General features: G+C 39.4%; 1 protein-coding gene across 1 annotated transcript in view; it reads right to left on the bottom strand.

Annotated features, from left to right (window-relative positions):
• Positions 1–4,586, bottom strand: part of DPYSL3 (dihydropyrimidinase like 3) — a gene marked incomplete at both ends in the record, with an annotated part of 110,930 nt that extends 106,344 nt beyond the window's left edge. Inside the window, one exon of the mRNA XM_082835341.1 lies at positions 4,206–4,586. Coding sequence (XP_082691467.1) covers positions 4,206–4,586 — 381 coding nt within the window. The remainder of the gene's footprint in view (positions 1–4,205) is intronic.
• Positions 4,587–24,757: the final 20,171 nt, after the last annotated feature.

Here is a 24,757-nt window from a genome sequence, read left to right as displayed (position 1 = left end):
AGAAGTGGCCCACGTGAGAAGCGGGGAACTAGAAATGACCCCCAGTTCCCGAAAGGGAGTTATCAATAGACCCACATAATCATAATGTCTTTACTTTGTTTTCACTGGATGACAGAGTCTGCAGAATCATTTGCTCTTGGCAGACTATATATCATAATTCTCCTCCCTTTAGTAATTTCCTCACTGCTAGAAGTGATTTCCTTTCTGCATGCATGGAAACCATCTTGACAAATGGTGAAAAAAATATTTACTTTTCACTTAGAACTGCTTTTTTATGTACTGACTGTCAAAAATCATAAACAAAAAGTTGTGTGGAAGAGTTTGGCAATATGAATGCCTATCATGAGAAAAATGTAAATACATAATTTAATAAGGTGTTTACAAATAGATCCAGAACCACAATAGAAACAGCCGGTGATACCTCAAACCTGGAACATGGCATTTGGAGTATAACTCAGTGACATTTTTTACATTTTTATTCTGCCAAACACTTTTGTTATTTAACCCTTTCATAATTTATTCTTTTATTAACTAAACTCATTTCCTTCAGGTGGGAATTAATAACTAGTTATGCTAGAGACAAAGCATATTTTAATTTTATCATGATATTTTAAAAACCTCTTTCTATAGCTTCAATATCAACTTGGAAGAATAAGGATTTTGCAGCAACTGTTCTCAAAGACTGAGCAACTGAGCTCCAAGAATTCTGAATAATGGACTGGCAGAGAGATGGAGAAGGTTTCTAAGGTGTATGTAGTGGGAAGGTCCATCCTTGCCTTGCATTACAGTAACATGTCCGGAAAAGATATAGATGAGGAGATAGAGAGAGAGATGTCAGGCACATAGAAAGTGCTCAAAAAGAGATATTTATTATCAAATCTGCAGATAGTCCAAAACTGGAATAAGGGATATTGTACTATAGAATTAAGCTTCAAAATTATCATTATAATAGAAAAATAAGCAAAATGGTGATGAATATTACAGAGGGAAAAAATAAAATCCTGCCGTTAAAATATTTTTTTCCTTTTGCTTTTGTTTTAAGTCCAACTGTACCAACATAGTATGTAGATATCCTGGCTTATGTGGAAAAGTTTCTGAAGGCTGAATGACATGGAGTTTATTATGAAGACAACAGGAGGACATGGATTAATGAATTACTATGTGTAATCTTTACTACAGAAACATATGCTGTGTATAAATCACGGAAAGTAACTAGCCTAATGCATTTTGCCATGGCCACATCCCATCTAGAACACTGTGTTCAGTTCTGGGCACTATATTTTCAAAAGAATATTTACAAAATATAGTATAACCTGAAAAGGAACTCCAAGTGATAAAAGGCTCATACCATGCAGAGCTGAAGAAGCTAGGAATAATAAGGCTAAAAAAGAGAATTTTAGCAAGAATGTGATAATTGCTCTAAAACATATAAAAGGCAGTAAAAATCAATGAGTAACAGTAACAAACATGTATTGAGCACCACACGCAAAGTAGTCACTGTTATCTGCATTTTGCAAAAGAGAAAAACTAAGGCACAGAGAATAAGTTACACATTTATGGTCACATAATTTGTAAGGGTTGAGCCAGTTTTCATCCCACTAATGCACCCCAGATCTGGGAGAGATCTTAAAGCTATTTCCCAAATATTTCTAACCTCTATCTTACAGGATCCCAGTAAGATTGTACTTTCTCAGTTCTTCAGAAGTTGGACATGGACTGATGATTTGCTCTGGCCCATGAAATATGAGCGTAAGTCATGCTCGTGACTTCAGTGTGGGAGTTCAAGAGTCTGTGAGCAATTTACCACATGCTTTTCCCACCATGGATGTGAGGACATGGGACCTCCATCAATCTAGGTCTCTGAGGAGCAATAAGGAACAGAGCGGTCCTGCAGATCCATCACAGACAAGGAGCAGGAGCAAAAAACAGTTATTGTTTGATTAAGCCACTGAGATTTGGGGACTGTTTGTTACTGTGGCATTACCCCACCTTTTCTGACAGATACACAAGCCTACATGCCTAAAATGATTAAGATATCTCAGAATAAGGAAACATAGTTATTCTTATATTTCCAGTGGTCAGAACTAAGAATAGTTTGTAGAAACTGCAGGTGGTAGACTTGGGCTTATTTAATTTTTTTAACATAAAGTCATCCAAAATGGCTTCATGAAGAAGTGAGCTCCCTGAAAATGGCAGTATTTAAACAGAGGCCAGATGATGATTTTGTACCTATGTAGCAAAAGAGATGGGTTCATTAAGGGGGTTTTATCAAAGTTTTATCCAGCACCTCCAACGTGCCAGGCATTTCAGCCACAAAGATAAATCCAAACACCCGATCCCTATCCTCAAGGAGATAATCAAGTTCAGAAGTAGATAACCTCTGCTGTCTCTTCTAACAGTGTGATTCAACCAAATTAGAGATAATAACATGGTCTGGATGAAGCTGACAGCAAACCCAAACTTAGAAATAACCATGTAGCACTAGAAATCCTGGTTGTATTATTATTTTTCAATTACGAGGCAAAAGTACAGGGTTTGCAAAAGGAAGGAAAACGAAAGACTTGTTGGGTTTAAAAGAGGAACATTTTCCCTTTCTCTAGTTACCATTCTTAAATCTTGCAAACCAGGCATATTATCTGGCTTACATCAGGGGTGTTCCAGCAAAGGGAATAGCACTGACTCAGGGCAATTGTTACCGACCTTTTCCATCACCTCTCCCACCCCTTAGAGTCAAGAAGGGAACATTTCAATACTGATCAAAGTCAGACCTGAAGAGAGGCAACAACCTTTCCCTGGGGCCATTCTTCAGTTTAGAAATCAGCCAAACCCTTTCCAAAATATCAGAAGATTTTCCTAGAAGGGTATTTGAGCAAGGCCTAGAGAAATCCCGTATACTAAGGATGATGTGAAAATCACAAACTAAGTAAGTGATTCCAAGGCACAATGACATTGTTCCCCAAAGGCACCTTAAAACAGTACTAATTTCGGTACTTTCTTTCCCACTATTAATACTTAAAGCTTTATTATTTTTAAACTTCCAAAAATCACACAGTGCAGAGAAGTCCTGTCCTTTCACTGGCTCGCTGCATTTTAATGGAAAAACATCTAAAACTTGGGTTAGCATTAACTGTAATAGTTCTCAGGCAAACATTTCCATTTCAGGTTATTATTCATAACAGTATTAGTGCAGTATAATATATGCAGCTGGATTTTGCAGCCATTATCTAGACAAGGGTGAGGTATCTGATTACTATTGTTCCCCAACTCAAAAGCGTCTGTTTGAACTCTGAATACTCCAACTCTGCCCAGGCCCTGAATTTTCTGGACTATGGTCCTGATTTTCTATGAAATAAACAAATAAATCAGGGCAAGCTGGCTTTCAGTGCCATATCTTAAGTCAGCTCAGTGTGACATGAGTTTCTAAAAAACACACACAAGAAATTGGCTTTGGCACAAGGAAAAGCAGCAGGGAACTTGCAGCTCGCGCTAGTTTAATGTGTACCCTTAATCCTCTCGCCTATTTTTTAAAAAATACAATTAATACTCTTCCAAAGACAGCTGGATCCCCAGTTGTGCCAAGCTACCTACACAAATATACTCTTTACAAACAGAGATGTGAAATGTCGATCTAGGACAGAAGAGAGGCATGGGGTTTTGGGTGTTTAGTCTAGTGGCTCCACACTCAAAAGTTTCAGGGACAGAGCTGATGTCGGAAGAGTGAGAGGGGAGACCGCCCACCCTGTACTTTCATCCGGGTACTATGGAGATGACCCCATTTTCCCAGGACCAGTCTGCCCTCTGCCCTGGTGACCTGGGTTGAGATTTTATCTAGAGTCAGAGTGGAGACCAAGACAATTGTGCTAATGGGTACTCAGACCTAGAGAAGGGCTGGAAATCACTCAGCCCTGCTGGGCTGGCCCGGCTGACACACCCACACAGAACCGATGGCCCGGGGATGCGGCAGGGAGGCGAGGGGACCCACGCACCCCGTCCCGCGCGCACTGAGATGCTACAGTTGAAGACACGCGCGAATAATCCAGATCCGGGCCGGGAGGGCTCGCTGCACTCAGAGGAGGATGCCCTTTTCCTCCCCCTAGTCCTCCATCCCCTTGCAAAGTGAGCAGGAGAAAGTTGCGCCTGGGCCATGGCGCCCCGGGCTGGGAAGGGAACGAGGGCAGGCGGAGAGGAGATCCGGGCCCACCTACCTTGTCCTTGGGGCCGAGGTTCTGCAAAACCTCCTTGCCCGTGGCGCTCCGGATCTCCACCCCAGCGGGAGCGGGCGACGCGGGCGCGGGCTCCCGGCTCTCCTCTCGGCCTTGGCCCCGGCGCGGTGTGTCCCCCTCGGCGCTGGACCGGCTCCCCGAGCCTCGGGCGCTGCCCTGGCTGCTCCGGGGAGTCTTCGCGCCCCGCTGCCCCACGCTCAGGGCATCGAAATCCAGCGTCTTGCTCTCGAAGGCGCCCTCCACGTTGCAGAACATGCCGCCGTACTTCTGCCGCGGGACCTGGTCGGTGGTGCCCGGCCTGGCCAGGTACACGGGCAGATCGTCTTCGTGGGAGCTGTCCCAGCCTCTGCGGCCCGAGGCCATGGTTGGATCGCGACAGTGGCCCACGGGTCCTCTTCCCGAGAGGCGGAAAGGGCAGCCGCCGGCAGCGTGCGCCGAGCCACAGTGATTGGGGAGGGAGGAGGCGCCTGAGCCTTCGCGCCAGAGGCGGCAGTGCTGCTCCGGTTCCTGCCAGTCCCCTGCGAGCCCCGAGCCAGCGAGCGCGGCGCGGGGGCCGGAGCGGCGGCGTGTTCTACTCGCCCGCCTCGCCCGCCCTGGCGGCCGCACCTCCTGCGCGCCCAGACCCTAACGTGTGGCCTCCCGCGATCACGCTTCCCCGCCGCCCATCCAAAGGAGAAATCCAATTTGGCGCGCGCGCGCACACACACGCACGCTTCCCGCTCGCCCAGCAACGCTCAGATTCACCCTCAAGAACTCGCCTCACTCACACGTGCGCACAAACCCTGCTTTACACACACTCCGGAGTTGGCCTTCCAAACACAAGTCTCTCTGCCCTACTAAGGTAAAGAAACCCGGTTGACTCAGGTGGGTTGATTTAAAAGCCAAGTCCTTCCTGATTTAGAGCAACACACACGCACAAACTCAGATTTACCAGACTCACAATCCCAGACCTGTCTCATCCTAATCTTAGAAGTGTCTCACAATTGCTCCCAGTTCTAGAATCTGCCTCACAAACCTGCACCCTCACATAATGAACTCCTGAATTATTGGTTTACAGAGCCCTACAGACAGACCAGCTTACTTCACTGACAATCACAAAAACCTGTAACTGACTCACACATTTCAACCCATTCTTACTTCATATCTACCACCCTAGATTTTGCTTTTTATCCACCCTTAATTTGCATCACACACAATTACACAACAGATCAGACTTGCCTTGCAAAATACTCTTCATACCCTGTCTTCATAGCACAGTCCCCTGGCTGATACCTCACTTACTGAGGCCAGAACTGTACCCTTGACCTCACACAAGGGTCCAGATTTACCTCAAAAATGGACAACCAAAGACTTTGCTGTTCCTGTTAGCTGACACACACATAGGTTTTACTCGTGCTGGTGCACACTCTCACAACCTCATCCTCTTCTCCACGTCCACCCACATGCACTCTAAGCCAGACTTTGCCACATAAACACAGAGTCCACATCGTAGGTGCCCACACAGCCTAAACCCTGAACCTGTAACGCTCACCTTCAACTGGGCCCCGTCTCAGAAATTCACTCATGCGGTTATTTAGTCTTCCAACGTGGACTGTGTGCCTACTATGCTCTTCAGAAGGTACTGGAGCAACAGTGTGAAACAAGGCAGATGGAGGCCTGTCCCCAGCAAGAGTGTAGACTACAACCACCCATCTGGGTAGCTCAGTCATTCACTAGTCTGCCCAACTTCATCTTCTGAATTCTCCACTACATCGTAAGCTCCACAAAGGCATATACCCCATCTGTTTAGTCTACCTTTGAATATCTTGAGTCTAGAGCATCTATAGGCACCTAAGGTACTCTGTAAATCCTTTTTGAATGAATGGATCATGATGACAATAATAAGAACAACAATAGGGAACATTTATGATGTGGTTGCTGTGTGCCACTCATTAATGTAATTGTTTCGCATATATGTATTAGTTCATTTAATGCCCATAAGCATCTGGCAGGCTTCTCATGCACACAGAAAGGATGTTTAAAGGCATCTGCACTGAAGTTGATGAACTGAAACTCTGAACTCCAATATGGGGGGGAATTGGATATTGGAAAATGGGATCTCGTTGAAAGGCCTGTAAAAGCCTTGGAGGTTTGAGGGATGGAAGTTGACATGAACTCAGATCAAAGCCAAGTATGTTGACACAAGTTCTACTTATCCCGAGTGAGGAGAAAGACACTTAAAAACTGTCTGTGTTCTATCAAAATTACTCGTGATTTCTTAAGCTGACTTCTTCAGGGCAGCTGCTCCTTTTTAACAAATGCTGGTTGATGATGGATAGACTCCGAAATTCATGTGCGAAATCAGGGAAACAGGCCATTCCCTCCCTCTTTGCTCCCATAGGTTACTTCCCCCCTCCTCTTTCCTATTGCTCTCATCTTTCCTCCTTTCATTAATTCACCTACAGACTGTTAGTGGGACACTTGCTATGTGTCCAGCATTGTCCTGGGTTCCCTCCTCTGTGGAACATAATTCTAGTGGCAGGGAACTGACAGTAAGTAAGAAAGATTAGGTCGGATAGCCACAAGAGCTATGTAGAAAATAAGATAGCCAACATTTTAATTGGCTGGTCAGGAAAGACTTGAAGTCTTCCCCATCTGACTCTCTGTAAACGCCACTGGCACCTTCACCATCAGCAAGGGCAATGGTAAAGATATTAGCTAACGTTTATTAGGAATTCATTTTGTGCCAGCTTCAGTTCTAAGGATTTCCACTGCGTCTTGATTAATCTTAATAATGCTACAAGGGAGGTGCCATTATTTTACTAGAGAAGAAGCTGAAGCTCTGAGTAAATGCCCAAGTTATGACAGAATCATAACTGGAAGCAAAGTATGGGCCAAACGTCCAAGGTTTCCTTTGAGACAAGCGCATTCTGAATGTAGATGCAGGCTTGTCTGTGCTCCCACGTGTGGGGGCAGATAAGCCCCATTTTTAGAGCTGCATTGCCTCATGACTAGTCTGTTGCAATGTGTATGCTCCATAATTACATTTGTTGATGAAACATCATATTTAAGAGTCAACAGCTGCATATGCACATATGTGTTTAATTAAGAAAGCCAAGCCGTCTTGAAATGAAGACTGAAATGGGAACGGTTGATCTGACTCCAGTTCTGCAACTATGTGGCCTTAGGCCAAGCATCTTACTTAACTTCTAGATGTCTTTCTCCTTCATATTTACCTCACCCACTTGACAGGATTATTAAGGACTTTATTCCTTGAGTAAAAGACATTGTGCTGAGCATTCCATATGCATTGCCTTAACCTTCCTAACAACCCCATAAATTGGGGATGATTGTTATTCTCATTTTACTGGTGGGGAAAACGAGGCCTAGACAAGTTAAGTCCCTTGCCCAAAGTATCATGCCTAGTACTTCAAGCTAGAATTCATATCCTCTACCAGCTAATTCAGAGCCTGTGCTCTTAAAAACCACTCCACAACAGAGTTTTCTTGTAAGAATCCAAAGAGACAGTTAAAGACTAAAAGTAAGATGTTAACAAAGGAAATTATTCTAAGTACCCCCAGCTGTTGTTGGGCAGAAGTTAACTTTAATTAAGACAAACATTCACATAAAGAAATATCCTACCAATGTCCACCCAACGAAGGCCTTAGCCCCATGAACACAGAGTGATTTTGTTACTTCTCTGCCTGGTAAGGTAGAGGAGACATTACTTAAGGCAGTCACAAACATAAGAGCACCATTATGTCTATGGCCACCTTAAGTCACTTCCTAGTGAAAAATTTATCCAAAACCATATGCAAACAGCCAACTATTTCTACAACACGGGCAACAAAATAGAGCTTTCAACTTGTCACACACCAGATCAAATTTGCATTTCCTGTAACTGCAGTAAATGACTTGCCACTTTGCATCGAGATGACTTGTGAAGTGAGCCCATTGCATATCCGATTATAACTTTAGGGCAATGTATTCCAGAGGTGTCTTCTATTACCTATAGATCAGAAGAAGGCAGAGAGACTTCTAGACGGTAAGCAATGACATGCGTGGAGCAATCCCAATACAGCAGAGGTTAGGATACCTTTTATGCGAAATAAACTGCACTGCAGTCTTATAAGGCAAAAATCTACCCAACAGAAGATAAAGTTTTAATACTCACTAAGGCTGTGGCTCCATACTCAAAACAAGGAGGAAATAGAGGATTTATGCAGTTTACTTTGACTCAACAGTGAATTTAAATATCTCTGATCAGAACCCACCCTCTGTCTTTTCCTTCCTTGAACTGTAAGAATTTGAACCTACATTATCTCTTTCCCACTTCATGGGTACAGACACTAGACACCTCATTCTTCACACTATAAGTGCCATATAGGAATCAGACAATCTTTTCAAACTATTCAGCACTCTACCTGACACACAGTAGATGCTCAATAAACATTAGTTCCCCATTTCCTCAGAGTATATTTAGATATATCATTAATATCACACAGAGTTTGTAATAACGAGCTTAACCATGTCCTGCAACTTTAACTTTGCAGGGGTTTATGGAGCGAATTGACACTGTAATAATGTTTTGTATGTGTTTTGTATGTTTAAAAATGACTATTTTTAATATACTTCCATCACACTCTAAGAATTTTCCTGACAGGCCACTACTCCGTTTCAGCTCAATATTTGGTGAACAAAGTGTTCATTAGAAATCTAAAAACAGGTTGTTTTTCAAATATATGCACAGTGATAAAACCATCTTATAAAAAATTTTAATAATCCCAACTGTGTACACAGAAAAAAAAATCCCTGCTATTTCATGAATATATACATGTAGGGGGGAACTATAAGAATACATATAAAAATATTAACAGAAAGATGAGTTGTAAGGTTATGAGTTACCTTTAGTTTCTTCTTTCAAGCACTTCTATATTTTCCAAAATCTCAAAATTTCTATAAGTGTGAGTTAACTTTTAATAATTATAAAGTTTGTGGTTTTTTAAATGTATGTCCAGGATGTTATTTTAGATCAAAATACATTTATTGATCATGTTGAAAATTGCTGATGAATTATTGAGCAAAGCTGTTAGCTCTCTATTATGAAGACCTATTATCTAAAATGAAAAATAAAAATAAAGGAAAATTAACCTCCTCATCAGGGTCAAGTTGTCGTCTCATGCAAAGCATCTCAGCAGTTGGACAGCTGAGTGAGAAAATGATCATTACGATGAGAGTGTGAAATGAGGGCTTATAAAATGTCCTGGAGGCAAATCCTTTCCACCAAAGGATTAGTTAATAAGACAAGACATAATCACCTTCCTAGTGTGGAGTTGTTGGGGGTTCCCTTCCCCATTTTATACACAAAGCATCTCTCTTTGATATTACTGTTCTAAATGTTTGAAAGCCATTCCCAGTCATGGAAATTTCTTTTGCCTTAAGTGTGAAGAAGACAAACGTTGAAGTAGCTGCTAAGATGATAAAATAGATACTCACGCGGAATGCTCTAATGCTCTAATTTCCTCAATGCCAGTTCACAGGTGCAACTTAATCTCCTAAATGAAAATCTCTAAGTAAGGGCCAGAAATAAATCGAGTTAAAGGATAAAACCGAAAAAACAAACAAAACTTATAACCTGTCCAACCTCTTTACAAGCCACAATGTTCATAATACGTTTCCAAGATTTTTTAAAATGTACTTATTTTGTTGTTTTTCCAGTTACTCTTCCTGTTTTTTTGCTCATTTACAAGTTAATCTCATTGGTTTTACATTATTGTTATACCAATCTTCCTCTGATTATTCAGAATAAAAATAATCCTCTCTTACCTTTTGCCATTCAGAGAAAAATATAACAATAATGAATTATTTGCTTATCTCTCCCTCCCTCCCTCCCTCCCTTCCTTCCTTTTCAATGAAAAGTTCAAAACTACAGAAAAGCAAAGGGTAGTTTAAAAATGCCCATGTATGCATGCTCTAGAATTTATAAATGTTAACATTTCATCATATTTTAATGACATATTTTAAGCAATAAAACAAAATAGAGTTGAAGTGCCCTATGTATCCCTTACCTGTTCTTTCTTTCTCCAAATGAAAAAAGAACCATTAATCTACATTAATAACTCATATTCTCCTAGGGTCTTCTATCTGTTGGAACATGATCCTTTACAATTTTTATAACTCTTTTTCTTACCAAATAAACTACTGTCCTAGTTTAATTACTTGTTTTAAAAAATAACCACTCGTCAGGGATAATATACAGAAGCCCCTTACTCCTAGAGAGCCAAGACTTGCAAAAGTAACTTTAGGGTATCTCCTGTTAAAACAAAGGTGATCATACTTCATGCATTAGGGCAGAACATGTTCAACTCAAACTCTAACAGAAGGTGTGTGTCTTCAGAAGACTGGGTTTCTGAATCAACCGATACAAATTCTGTTAGAGACAGGGTCAAAAACCAACTAATTTTCTCTTAGTGGAAATATTGCTGTTATCATAACTTGAGTGGCTCAAGGACCCCAGACATGTAATGTACACTTAACATTTAAAAAGATGACTTTATTTCAGTTTTCCCTTGAGCCTAAATGAAGTAAAGCACAAAGAAAGGTAGTCAAAAGAAAAATGACAGTCTAAAAAGAGAAGCTTTTTTCATTGCAGACAGAAATTTGCTGGCTCCACAAGACTAGCGAACATCCTGGCTCCAACATAAATAGCTGACAGGCAAGAGTATGAATGACAGATACTAAGAGATATGGGAGAGAAAATGGAAACATGGTGAATAATTCTTTCATTGACAATTTTATAGCTATGTACAGATTCAGAAAACATGACAATGTTTTGGCATTTTGGCAATGTCTTCGTATCCCAGGGCTTTTGTCTGATTTCATTTTTTCCGTTAATAAATAACATTATTCCTCCAGATCTTTCAAAATTAAGAAGAATGGATAGGAAACAGGATCCCTTCCATGTTTCAAGTTTTTACAGTGATTTATATTGGAAACATGAAGAAAAATGTAGAGAGATAATTAGATTAATCATATAGCCCCAATTTCCATCTCTGATTAAGAAATATCAGAGTATTCACGTGGAGTGTGTTACATTTGAGAAACACATGGGACTTGAAGTCAAGAAAACTGGACCGACAATTGGGGGTCCACCACTGGCTTAGTGAATTTGGGGGAATTGCATAAACTTTCTACTTCTGTTCCCCTCCTCAACAAAATGGGAATAAAAAGCTGTGGTGTTGAAAAAACAAATGAGATATGGCATACTAAGCCGCAACTGTTCTCTATAAACGTTGTTGTTTGAGTTCCTTCCATGCCTGGCACCAATTTCTGTGATTCAACAGATTAACAATAAACATGTGTTGAATTAATGGTATCTGGAATTTTTGATTTTTAATTGTAGGTAGAACTGTATATAGTATATAACTAATAATTACGAATCAGTCTAAGTCATGACCAAAGTGAAAACATATTTTGGGAAACCAAGTCAGATTACCTTCTCTTCTAATCCTAAAACTCTTAGGCACTTGTCTCCAAAGGTATCCTAGACCAAAGATACAGTCAGATGTATAGGTGAAACTTACTGTATAAAAATACACTAAAAACAATAAGAAACAGACAGAAGTTTTTAAAGATTGTTATTTTCAAGCAGAGCTCATATTAAAATTTACTCAGTTCTGACTACATGATGTCTAATAACATATTTAATCATTTTTAATGTGGGCTGGTCACTAGGAATGGTAACATTGTTTTATTTCTTTTCCAAAAAATTTCAGGTATGACTATACACTCAAACAATATACTACAAAATCATTAGTATATCAGAAAAAAATATTTTTTTGGCTATAAAATTTATACCTACAAAAATATACATTGCAGTCTTTTACAATAAGATTGACTGACTTGTTCTGGGAATAACTAGAGTATATCAAGATGGACTAATCTAAAATTCTCAAAACCATACATTTATTGAGTAGTAGATTAATTACCTAGTGAAGTATTTTATCTTTAATATAATTATTTTATGGCTTAATTTTAACTAAAACTTAATTCTCGAACTAAAAAATGTGAGTGACTCAAGATTTGGATAGGACTTATCAAACGTCTATAATATTGTGATAATTCCAGTGGATGTACCTTGGCAATTACCCTATAACACAATACAATAAGGATGTAATATTGTTAGCTGGATTATTCTTTGTTATGGATATAATTTTTTTTTTTGGATATAATTTTTGACATTGGCTGGCAAATACATAATTACTTATTTAAAAATTCAATAGTCAGTAATTAGAATATAATCTTAGATCATACAATGATGATTTATTTTACCATTTGGATTTTTACCAGTGCCTTTTACACCTGTATCCTGAGAAGTCTTTAATTCAGGACAAGGCATAAATGAAAACTCCCCATGGGGAAGGCAGATTCACTTTTATTAGAAATATAACTATTTCTGTAGATCTTTAAGTACTCTTTCCCAAGTTCTAGAATACTTGATGATACAGAAATCAAGATTGCTTGGTGTTTTTTTTCTTTAACCTTTGAAGACACTGAAAACGTCTAAGAAACCACTTTGAAACTTGTCCTTATAAAAAACTGTGAGTTCTTGAATTAGCCTATTCAATCTTCTTTTTTTTTTTTTAATCCAAAGACCAGTTCTGTTTGCTGTCCTAAGATAATTCAAAGGCAGAGGAGACAATACCTGAGCCAAGTCCAAGCCTCAGCTAAGGGGAAAGAACTCTCTGGAGTGACAAAAGGGAAACAGTCTGTTTAATCAATTCAATTCATTACATATTTATTGAGTACTTATTTTGTGCCAGGGAATATTCAAGGTGCTGTGGGAGTTTATAAAATAGGAGATGAGAAGTATTCAAATTTAATGCTGCTTAGATTGTAATAAGTGTCACAAGAGGAAAAGAGAGCTACAGATCAGCAAAAACTTTCTGAAAAGCAAACCGCAAGTCACAAAGGGTGAGCGGGATTTTGACAGAGGAAGGTGGGTGTGGTCATTACTGGCAGAGTCGAGAAATGGTGGAGAACAGAGAGCAGTCTTGCTTGGATGGAGAGCACAGGGCTTGCAGGGTAGTGATGGGAGGCCAGGAAGATTGGACAGGGCTTGAATGTTGGGACCCTGAATGAGAGGCAAGAAACTTTTTTGATTAGGAAAATGAGTATGTACTGGGTCTGACCTGTTTTGCAATATTAACCTTACCTATAGCCATGAGCTCCAGGGATTGATTTCAGATGTCACAAATACTTCTGCATCTGCCCTCTGCCCAAATTTCTCCTGTCTTCATATTGCTGTCTGAAAATCATTTTTAGGACCTCTGTGCTATTACTGAAGATTTTATGCTTTTGTAGAAAACACTGAAATTCTCCTGATAGGGATAACGCCTCCAGCTATCAGCATACAGATTTCCCACCCCTCGCTGAGTAGATGTGGGAGGTGAAGAGAACGTAAACAGCACGAAATCTCAATGTGCAGGGCAAGGAGTATCTGGAGAAAGGTTTAGAATTGGCAGGCAAATTTCCAAATGAGTCTGCAGTGTGTTTAAGAAGAGAGTTGAACATTTTTGTCAAGGGATGAGAACAGTTGTGGGAAAACCAGTGATTCAACAGCAAAGCAAAAGGCTTAGAGCTGTGACTGATGAGATGAGCAGATTTCTGTCTCACTGCGGGGCAAGGTGGGGGATGAAATACAGGAGTAAATAATGCCTATGAGCGCCTGAAGAAAGGTTTTATGTAATCATTCTCTCTGTATAAGAGAGCATTACATTTCTATTGCTCTATGACAAATTACCACAAATTTGGCAGCTTCAACAACACACATTTGTTATCTCATAGTTTTCAAGGGTTAGGAATTTGGGGACAGGTTTAGCTGGGTTCTCTGCTCAGGTCTCACCAAGCCGAACTCAAGGTTATCAGATGAGGCTGAGATCTCATAGCAGACTTGGGGTCCTCTTCCAAGCTCCTTGGTTGGTGGCAGAATTCAGTTCTTTACAGTTGCAAGCCCACCAGCCATTTTCTGTCACACAGGGACCACTCCCAGCTCCTAGAGGTCACCCTCATGTCCTTGCCATGTGATTCCCCTTCCTAGGTAGTTCACAACGTGGCTGTTCACTACTTCAGGATCAGCGAGAATCTCTGTTGCTTTCAGTCTCTGAATCCTTTTCAAGTCTCACCTGATTAGGTAAGGCCCACCCAGGATAAGCTCGCTAACTTAAAATCAATTGATGAATGCCCTTAATTACATCTGCAAAATCCTTTCAGAGCAGGACTTGTATTAATGTTTGATTAAAGAACTGGGAGAAGTGTATACAACCAGGATAGTGGGACTGTTGGGGGCCATTTTAGAATTCTGCTTGTCACAAAGAAACATATGCCAGAATCTTTAATAGGAGAGGATTTCATACTAATGCTCTTTTGCCATTAGGAAAGTTGCTGAAAAGTGGGCCAGGGACTTCCCTGGTGGTCCAGTGGTTGAGACTTCACGTTCCCAATGCAGGGGGCCTGGGTTCGATCCCTGGTCAGGGAATTAGATCCTGCATGCATTATGCAGCTAAAAAGAGCCCACATGGCACAATGAAGGTCCCGTGTGCCGCAACTAAGACCTGGCACAGGCAAATAAATAAATAAATATTTTTAAAAAATAGAAAGAAAGAAAAGTAGGTCAGCCCAGCCATGTCTTATATGTCTATACAATTCCTTCCTCTGCTTAGCATTTAGTGCTTAAGACTGCACTAAGTATCAAAATATCTACATTTATAATATTTGAGTATGGTTATATGGATATGGATATGATCAGATGATTCAAAATTATATTTTAATAAAAGAATTTTACTATATAATATTCACGGTCCAGCACAAATGCACAAAACTATTGTACAGTGCCCAATGATATGCAATAAAATATATTGAATTAAATAAAATGCTTTGTCTTTTTGTTGAGTGGGATTTTTTTGAGAGTCCTTGTGAAGCAGTGGGAAGACCAATTAGGGGATCTGGATTCTATTTCAGGCAGCATCAATTACTAGTAGAGGGCTCTCAGGCAGGCCACTTCAGTTCTCTGAATCTTTACACAAGGGAACAGTAAACCTAACAGACATCTATTTTGCAAAGTTGCTCTACAGATCCAAGAAGATTGGTAATATAATGTGGAAATTTATATGAAATTTAGGGAGAAATTCTTAGGCAAAATCTTGATGAGTTATTAGTTGTGTAAGAGCCCCGTCCCAAATATTTAAGCCAGAGGAGCCAAATCTTGTGAGTCAGATCAGTGGCAGACTCTTGCCTATGCAGCCTTCATCAGCTGGTTCTACTGCAGCCTCAGCGGCTCACTGCAACTCTAGGTGGCCTCAGAAGTTCTCATGACGAGGTTCAGAAGTGGTCTAAAATCGGAGACTTGAGGACTTAATTTATGGCCATGTGGCTAAGCCAGGCAGCTCCTCCTCAGGAGACACCTTTGCAGGACTTTTTCCATTGAATTGAAATAAAAGTTTCTTCTCTTCCTATATCTTTAAAAGGGAATGATGGAAGTACATAGGGCAAGATTCAGCAGTTTTACCTTTTATATATGTTGCAAAAGTTAAGTGCAAATCCAAAAGTAATTTCTGTAATTACTACTACAGCTGGCTTGTGGCATCTATCCTGGCAGTCAGCAAACGACAGCCTACAGACCAAATCCAAGCTCAATGCCTTTTTTGCTGTGGCACACAAACTAAGAATGTTTTCTACATTTTTTTTTAAGAGCATGAGCTCTTCCATGCCCTTTATTATTTTTTTTAAATATTTATGTATTTATTTATTTGGCTGCACTGGATCTTCGTTGCGGCACGCTGGAACTTCATTGTCGTGTGCTGGATCTTTGTTGCAGCACGTGGGATCTTCGTCGCAGCATGCGGGATCTTCAGTTGCGGCATGTGGGATCTTTTAGTTGTGGCATGTGGGATCTAGTTCCCTGACCAGGGATCGAACCCGGGCCCCCTGCACTGGGAGCATGGAGCCTTAGCCACTGGACCACCAGGGAAGTCCCCCTACATTTTTAAATAGTATGAAAAAAACTAAGAGTTCATCTTAAAAGTCCTCAACACAAGAAAAAAAGAAAATAATTCTTACTATATATGGTGATGGATATTAGTAACCAGACTTATCGTGGTGGTCGTTTTTCAAGGCACACAAATATCAAATGTTGTGCACCTGAAACAAATATAATGTTGTATGTCAATTATACATCGATATTTTTTTAAAAAAAGGAATTACACAATGGTAATGGTTGCACACCATTGTGAATATACTAAAAACCACTGAGTTATACACTTTAAAATGGTGATTGATTTTATGTTATGTGATTTTTTATCTCAATAAAAAAAATAAGCAGCAAAAAAATCATAAAATATTTTATGACATGCGAAAATTATATGACTGAATTTTCCATGTCTACAGATAAACTTTTATTGGAAAACAGTCACACTCATTTGTTTACCTGTAGCCTACTTTCGCACTGCAACTACAGAGTTGAAAAATTGCAACGGAGACTGCACAGTTCACAAAACTGAAAATATTTGTTATCTGGCCCTTCACAGCAAGAGTTTGCTAACCATTGATCTATAGTGGGTTCAGGCTGGTAAATATATAGCAAAATATGTTCTCATCACTTCTGGGAATGTTTGTAGGTACACCATTTTTAAAAGACAGTTTGACAATAGATAAGCAAGAGTCCCAATAACGTTCAAGGAATTTGCATGCATCTCCCAGTTATTTCTGCTGCAGGTGATTCTCAATAAGGGCACACTCTGAGAAATACTGTCCTCTGTTATCTCTAACTGGATACTGTCTCTACTGAAACTATTTTTGTTTCCTGTTGCTGATGCTTCCTAACTTGGAGAAGATTCCCAGGTCTTCCTTCCCTGTGCTGGTGTAGGTGAAAAAGCTTCCCTAGGAACTGTTCTTTCAGCACCACACCCCATAGGTCCTGTCAAAGGCAGTTCACACACCTAAAGGCAGTTTGGGAACTGATGGATCATTCAAGCAAATCCTCAGAACTCTCAGGATCCCCTGTGTTAAATAGCAATAGTTCATATTGATTGCAAATCATACAACTTGGGATTTTTCCTAATTATACTAGAATGCCCTGACTGGTTCTAGATTTATTTTTTTTTGAGAAGAGTGCTTTCACCTTCTATGTGGAGGCAAGGATTTATAGTTTCAAAGTCAGGAAAAAGATCTTGCACCTTACAGCATACCATCCTGTTTCGGCTTTATTTTTTTTTTAAGCCAAAACACTCTGCTTTAAATTTTAACATTAATTCCAAAGGGTTGAAATTGTGTTCCAGGTGTCAAGAAGGACAAAAAAATTCTGGACTGAGATTAGCAATTTAATTAATCTAATTGCCCCCTAGTCCTGTTTCTAAGTCTGCACCAGACTGATTTTAGCTAATCTTTCTATGTCTGTCAAAACGTGAAGTTTGAGAATGGCCCAGGAAAAGTTAATAATTGAAAAAGAAAAGAGAAAGTCATTGATCAAGTAAAATAGTTCTATACAGTCCTGCTACAAACAGCTTTTGGTTCCACCTCACCAAGGCTGGCAAGGCAAGGATTTGAAATATGGCACGTGGTGCCACCTAGGTGGTTTAGTGTGGATTACAGAAATTGGAATGAATTCCCTTATTTAAAAAATTTTTAAGAGAGAGGAACAAAGATGGCGGAGTAGAAGGATGTGCTCTCACCCCCTCTTGTGAGAACACCAGAATCACAACTAGCTGCTGGACAATCATCGACAGGAAGACACTGGAACTCACCAAAAAAGATATCCCACATCCAAAGACAAAGGAGAAGCCGCAATGAGATGGTAGGAGGGGCGCAATCACAGTAAAATCAAATCCCATAACTGGTGGGTGGGTGACTCACAGACTGGCGAACACTTATACCATAGAAATCCACCCACTGGAGTGAAGGTTCTGAGCCCCATGTCAGGCTTCCCAACCTGGGGGTTCGGCAACGGAAGGAGGAATTCCTAGAGAATCAGACTTTGAAGCCTAGCGGGAATTGATTGCAGGACTTCGAAAGGACTGGGGAAACAGAGACTCCCCTCTTGGAGGGCATCAGGATCCAGGGGAAGGAGCAGTGACCCCGGGGGAGACTGAACCAGACCTACCTGCTAGTGTTGGAGGGTTTCCTGCAGAGGTGGGGGGTGGCTCTGTTTCACCGTGGGGACAAGGACACTAGCAGCAGAAGTTCTGAGAAGTACTCCTTGGTGTGAGCCCTCCCAGAGTCTGTCATTAGCCCCACCAAAGAGGCCAGGTAGGCTCCAGTGTTGGGTTGCCTCAGGCCAAAGAACCAACAGGGAGTGAACCTAGCCCCACCCATCAACAGTCAAGTGGATTAAAGTTTTACTGAGCTCTGCCCACCAAAGCAACAGTCAGCTCTAGCCACCACCAGTCCCTCCCATCAAGCCTCTTAGGTAGCCTCATTCACCAGAGGGCAGACAGCAGAAGCAAGAAGAACTACAATGCTGCAGCCTGTGGAACAAAAACCACATTCACAGAAAGAGAGACAAGATGAAAAGGCAGAGGGCTACATACCAGATGAAGGAACAAGATAAAACCCCAGAAAAACAACTAAATGAAGTGGACATAGGCAACCTTCTAGAAATAGAATTCAGAATAATGAGAGTGAAGATGATCCAGGACCTCGGAAAAAGAATGGAGGCAAAGATCAAGAAGATGCAAGAAATGTTTAACAAAGACCTAGAAGAATTAAAGAACAAATAAACAGAGAAGAACAATACAATAACTGAAATGAAAACTACACTAGAAGGAATCAATAGCAGAATAACTGAGGCAGAAGAACAGATAAGTGACCTGGAAGACAGAATGGTGGAATTCACTGCTGTGGAAAAGACTAAAGAAAAAAGAATGAAAAGAAATGAAGACAGCCTAAGAGACCTCTGGGATAACATTAAACGCAACAACATTTGCATTATAGGGGTCCCAGAAGATGAGAGAAAGGACCCAAGAAAATATTTGAAGAGATTATAGTCAAAAACTTCCCTAAGATGGGAAAGGAAATAGCCACCCAAGTCCAGGAAGCACAGAGAGTCCCATACAGGAAAAACCCAAGGAGAAACGCGCCAAGACACATAGTAATCAAATTGGCAAAAATTAAAGACAAAGAAAAATTATTGAAAGCACCAAGGGTAAAACAACAAATAACATACAAGGGAACTCCCATAAGGTTAACAGCTGATTTCTCAGCAGAAACCGTACAAGCCAGAAGGGAGTGGCATGATATACTTAAAGTGATGAAAGGGGAAGAACCTACAACCAAAATTATGCTACCTGGCAAGGATCTCATTCAGATTTGATGGGGAAATCAAAAGCTTTACAGACAAGCAAAAGCTAAGAGAATTCAGCACCACCAAACCAGCTCTACAACAAATGCTAAAGGAATTTCTCTAAGTGGGAAACACAAGAGAAGAAAAGGACCTACAAAAACAAACCCAGAGCAATTAAGAAAATGGCCATAGGAACATACATATCGATAATTACCTCAAACGTGAATGGATTAAATGCTCCAACCAAAAGACACAAGCTTGCTGAATGGATAAAAAAACAAGACGCATATATATGCTGTCTACAAGAGACCCACTTCAGACCTAGGGACACATACAGACTGAAAGTGAGGGGATGGAAAAAGATATTCCATGCAAATGGAAATCAAAAGAAAGCTGGAGTAGCTATACTTATATCAGAAAAAAATAGACTTTCAAATAAAGAATGTTACAAGAGACAAGGAAGGACACTACATAATGATCAAGGGATCAATCCAAGAAGAAGATATAACAATTATAAATATATATGCACCCAACATAGGAGCACCTCAATATATAAGGCAATTGCTAACAGCTATAAAAGAGGAAATCGACAGTAAAACAGTAATAGTGGGGGACTTTAACACCTCACATCAATGGACAGATTATCCAAAATGAAAAAAATAAGGAAACAGAAGATTTAAATGACACAATAGACCAGATAGATTTAATTGATATTTATAGGACATTCCATCCAAAACCAGCAGATTACACTTTCTTCTCAAGTGAGCATGGAACATTCTCCAGGATAGATCACATCTTGGGTCACAAATCAAGCCTCAGTAAATTTAAGAAAATTGAAATCATATCAAGCATCTTTTCTGACCACAATGCTATGAGATTAGAAATCAATTACAGGGAAACAAACGTGAAAAACACAAACACATGGAGGCTAAACAATACGTTACTAAATAACCAAGAGATCACTGAAGAAATCAAAGAGAAAATAAAAAAATACCTAGAGACAAATGACAATGAAAACACAATGATCCAAAACCTATGGGATGCAGCAAAAGCAGTTCTAAGAGGGAAGTTTATAGCTATACAAGCCTACCTCAAGAAACAAGAAAAATCTCAAGTAAACAATCTAACCTTACACCTAAAGGAACTAGAGAAAGAAGAACAAACAAAACCCAAAGTTAGCAGAAGGAAAGAAATCATAAAGATCAGAGCAGAAATAAATGAAATAGAAACAAAGAAAACAATAGCAAAGATCAATAAAACTAAAAGCTGGTTCTTTGAGAAGATAAACAAAATTGATAAACCATTAGCCAAACTCATCAAGAAAAAGAGGGAGAGGACTCAAATCAATAAAATTAGAAATGAAAAAGGAGAAGTTACAACAAACACCACAGAAATACAAAGTATCCTAGAGACTACCACAAGCAACTCTATGCCAATAAAATGGAAAACGTGGAAGAAATGGACAAATTTGTAGAAAAGTATAACCTTCCAAGACTGAACCAGGAAGAAACAGAAAATATGAACAGACCAATCACAAGTAACGAAATTGAAACTGTGATGAAAAGTCTTCCAACAAACAAAAGTCCAGGAACAGATGGCTTCACAGGTGAATTCTATCAAACATTTAGAGAAGAGCTAACACCCATCCTTCTCAAACTCTTTCAAAACATTGCAGAGGAAGGAACACTCCCAAACGCATTCAATGAGGCCACCATCACCCTGATACCAAAACCAGACAAAGATACTACAAAAAAAGAAAATTACAGACCATTATCGCTGATGAATATAGATGCAAAAATCCTCAACAAAATACTAGCAAACAGAATCCAACAACACATTAAAAGGATCATACACCATGATCAAGTGGGATTTATCCCAGGTATGCAAGGATTCTTCAATATATGCAAATCAATCAATGTGATACACCATATTAACAAATTGAAGAAGAAAAACCATATGATGATCTCAATAGATGCAGAAAAAGCTTTTGACAAAATTCAACACCCATTTATGATAAAAACTCTCCAGAAGGTGGACATAGAGGGAAGCTACCTCAACATAATAAAGGCCATATACAACAAACCCAAAGCAAACATCATTCTCAATGGTGAAAAACTGAAAGCATTTCCTATAAGATCAGGAACAAGACAAGGATGTCCACTCTCACCACTATTATTCACCATAGTTTTGGAAGTCCTAGCCACAGCAATCAGAGAAGAAAAAGACATAAAAGGAATACAAATTGGAACAAAAGAAGTAAAACTGTCACTGTTTGCAGATGACATGATACTATACACAGAGAATCCTAAAGATGCCAGCAGAAAACTACTAAAGCTAATCAATGAATTTGGTAAAGTTGCAGGATAAAAAATTAATGCACAGAATTCTCTTGCATTCCTATACACTAATAATGAAAAATCTGAAAGAGAAATTAAGGAAACACTCCCATTTACCACTGCAACAAAAAGAATAAAATACCTAGGAATAAACCTGCCTAGGGAGACAAAAGTCCTGTATGCAGAAAACTATAAGACACTGATGAAAGAAATTGAAGATGATACCAACAGATGGAGAGATATACCATGTTCTTGGATTGGAAGAATCAATATTGGGAAAATAACTCTACTACCCAAAGCAATCTACAGATTCAATGCAATCCCTATCAAATTACCAATGGCATTTTTTACAGAACTAGAACAAATCATCTCAAAATTTGTATGGAGACACAAAAGACCCTGAAGAGCCAAAGCAGTCTTGAGGGAAAAAAACAGAGCTGGAGGAATCAGACTCCCTGACTTCAGACTATACTACAAAGCTACAGTAATCAAGACTATAGGGTACTGGCACAAAAACAGAAACATAGATCAATGGAACAAGATAGAAAGCCCAGAGATAAACCCCGCACCTATGGTCAACTAATCTATGACAAAGGAGGCAAATATATACAATGGAGAAAAGACAGTCTGTTCAATAAGTGGCACTAGGAAAACTGGACAGCTACATCTAAAAGAATGAAATTAGAACACTCCCTAACACCATACACAAAAATAAACTCAAAATGGATTCGAGACCTAAGTGTAAGACCGGACACTATAAAACTCTTAGAGGAAAACATAGGAAGAACACTCTTTGACATAAATCACAGCAAGATCCTTTTTGACCCACCTCCTAGAGTAATGGAAATAAAAACAAAAATAAACAAATGGGACCTAATGAAACTTCAAAGCTTTTGCACAGCAAAGGAAACCATAAACAAGACAAAAAGACAACACTCAGAATGGGAGAAAATATTTGCAAATGAATCAACGGACAAAGGGTTAATCTCCAAAATATATAAACAGCTCATGCAGCTCAATGTTAAAGAAACAAACAACCCAATCCAAAAATGGGCAGAAGACCTAAATAGACATTTCTCCAAAGAAGACATACAGATGGCCAAGAAGCACATGAAAAGCTGTTCAACATCACTAATTATTAGAGAAACGCAAATCAAAATTACAATGAGGTATCACCTCACACCAGTTAGAATGGGCATCATCAGAAAATCTACAAACAACGAATGCTGGAGAGGGTGTGGAGAAAAGGGAGCACTCTTGCACTGTTGGTGGGAATGTAAATTGATACAGCCACTATGGAGAACAGTATGGAGGTTCCTTAAAAAACTAAAAATAGAATTACCATATGATCCAGCAATCCCACTACTGGGCATATACCCAGAGAAAACCATAATTCAAAAAGACACATGCACCGCAATGTTCATTGCCGCACTATTTACAATAGCTAAGTCATGGAAGCAACCTAAATTCCCATCGACAGACGAATGGATAAAGAAGATGTGGTACCATATACAATGGAATATTACTCAGCCATAAAAAGGAACAAAATTGAGTCATTTGTTGAGACGTGGATGGATCTAGAGACTGTAATACAGAGTGAAGTAAGTCAGAAAGATGAAAACAAATATCATATATTAACGCATGTATGTGGAACCTAGAAAAATGGTACAGATGAACCAGTTTGCAAGGCAGAAGTTGAGACACAGATGTAGAGAACAAACGTATGGACGCCAAGGGGGAAAAACTGCGGTGCGGTGGGGATGGTGGTGTGCTGAATTGGGCGATAGGGATTGACATGTATACAGTGATGTGTATAAAACTGATGACTAATAAGAACCTGCAGTATAGAAAAACAAACAAACAAAAAACAACAATACTAAACTTTCTTTGGGTTATTTTTATGGAAATATGCTAATATAAATGTTTCAGACATTACATGAAATTTCTAAAAATCTTTTATAGTCTGGTATAATAAGTCATAATTGTAGTTATTACTTTAAAATGTATATCTCAGAAATAACTAAATTTCCTTGTCAATTGCATTATTATGAACTTTCCTCAAATCTTCAACCGTTGTTATTTTTAAATCTTTTGTCATTTACAGACAGTTCTGGGTATACTCTGATGCTTTTGCAAAAATGTTCCTATAAAAGGCTTTCATCTTCAAGGAATTCATGGAAAAGACTCTGACAAGTACAGGTTTCTGGTAACTGACTATACTGCTGAACTGAATAAATAAGCATTTTCAGAACTCTAATGGAAAACGGATGAATTCATAAAAGTGCTAACAAAAGATCAAGATGAAAAAAATTAATTACATGGGACTGAGTGAACTGATAAGGATGATTATAATTTTTGTGACTTTCTGTTTGAATAAAAAAAAAAAAATCCCACAAGGACTCAGAGGCAAAAAATATACAAATCAATTATCACTGCAAAGTAAAGGAGCTGTTACAGTGGAGGATTACTGGACTGAATGTCAGTATTATGACGTAGTATGAGTGTGTTTCATGTTTGGTAATTGCAATCATTGTTGCTTTTGTTGTGGTCATCCATTTACAATGCTTGGTGTCAGTTTATTTATCTCTTGTAAAAATAAAATACAGTGTGTGTGTGTGTGTGTGTGTGTGTGTGTGTGTGTGTGTGTGTGTGAAAAAACAACAACAACAACAAAAAACAACCAAGCAATACCATAGAAAAGTACTTGGTATGTTTGGTCTTCACTAGGAAGAAAAATGATGAGGGAGGAGTTGAGAAAACTAGAACATTGATGAGAAATCTGTGAAAATTTGAATTATTATATATATTTTTAATGTTGGCAGCTAATTCTGTATTTTGTAAAATAGTGTACAGGCCAAACAACACATCCATGGGCAGCTGGCCTG

Source organism: Leucopleurus acutus, assembly GCF_964270905.1.
Source record: "Leucopleurus acutus genome assembly, chromosome: 3".
Classification (NCBI taxonomy): Eukaryota; Metazoa; Chordata; class Mammalia; order Artiodactyla; family Delphinidae; genus Leucopleurus; species Leucopleurus acutus.
This window is presented reverse-complemented; position numbering and strand designations above follow the sequence as displayed.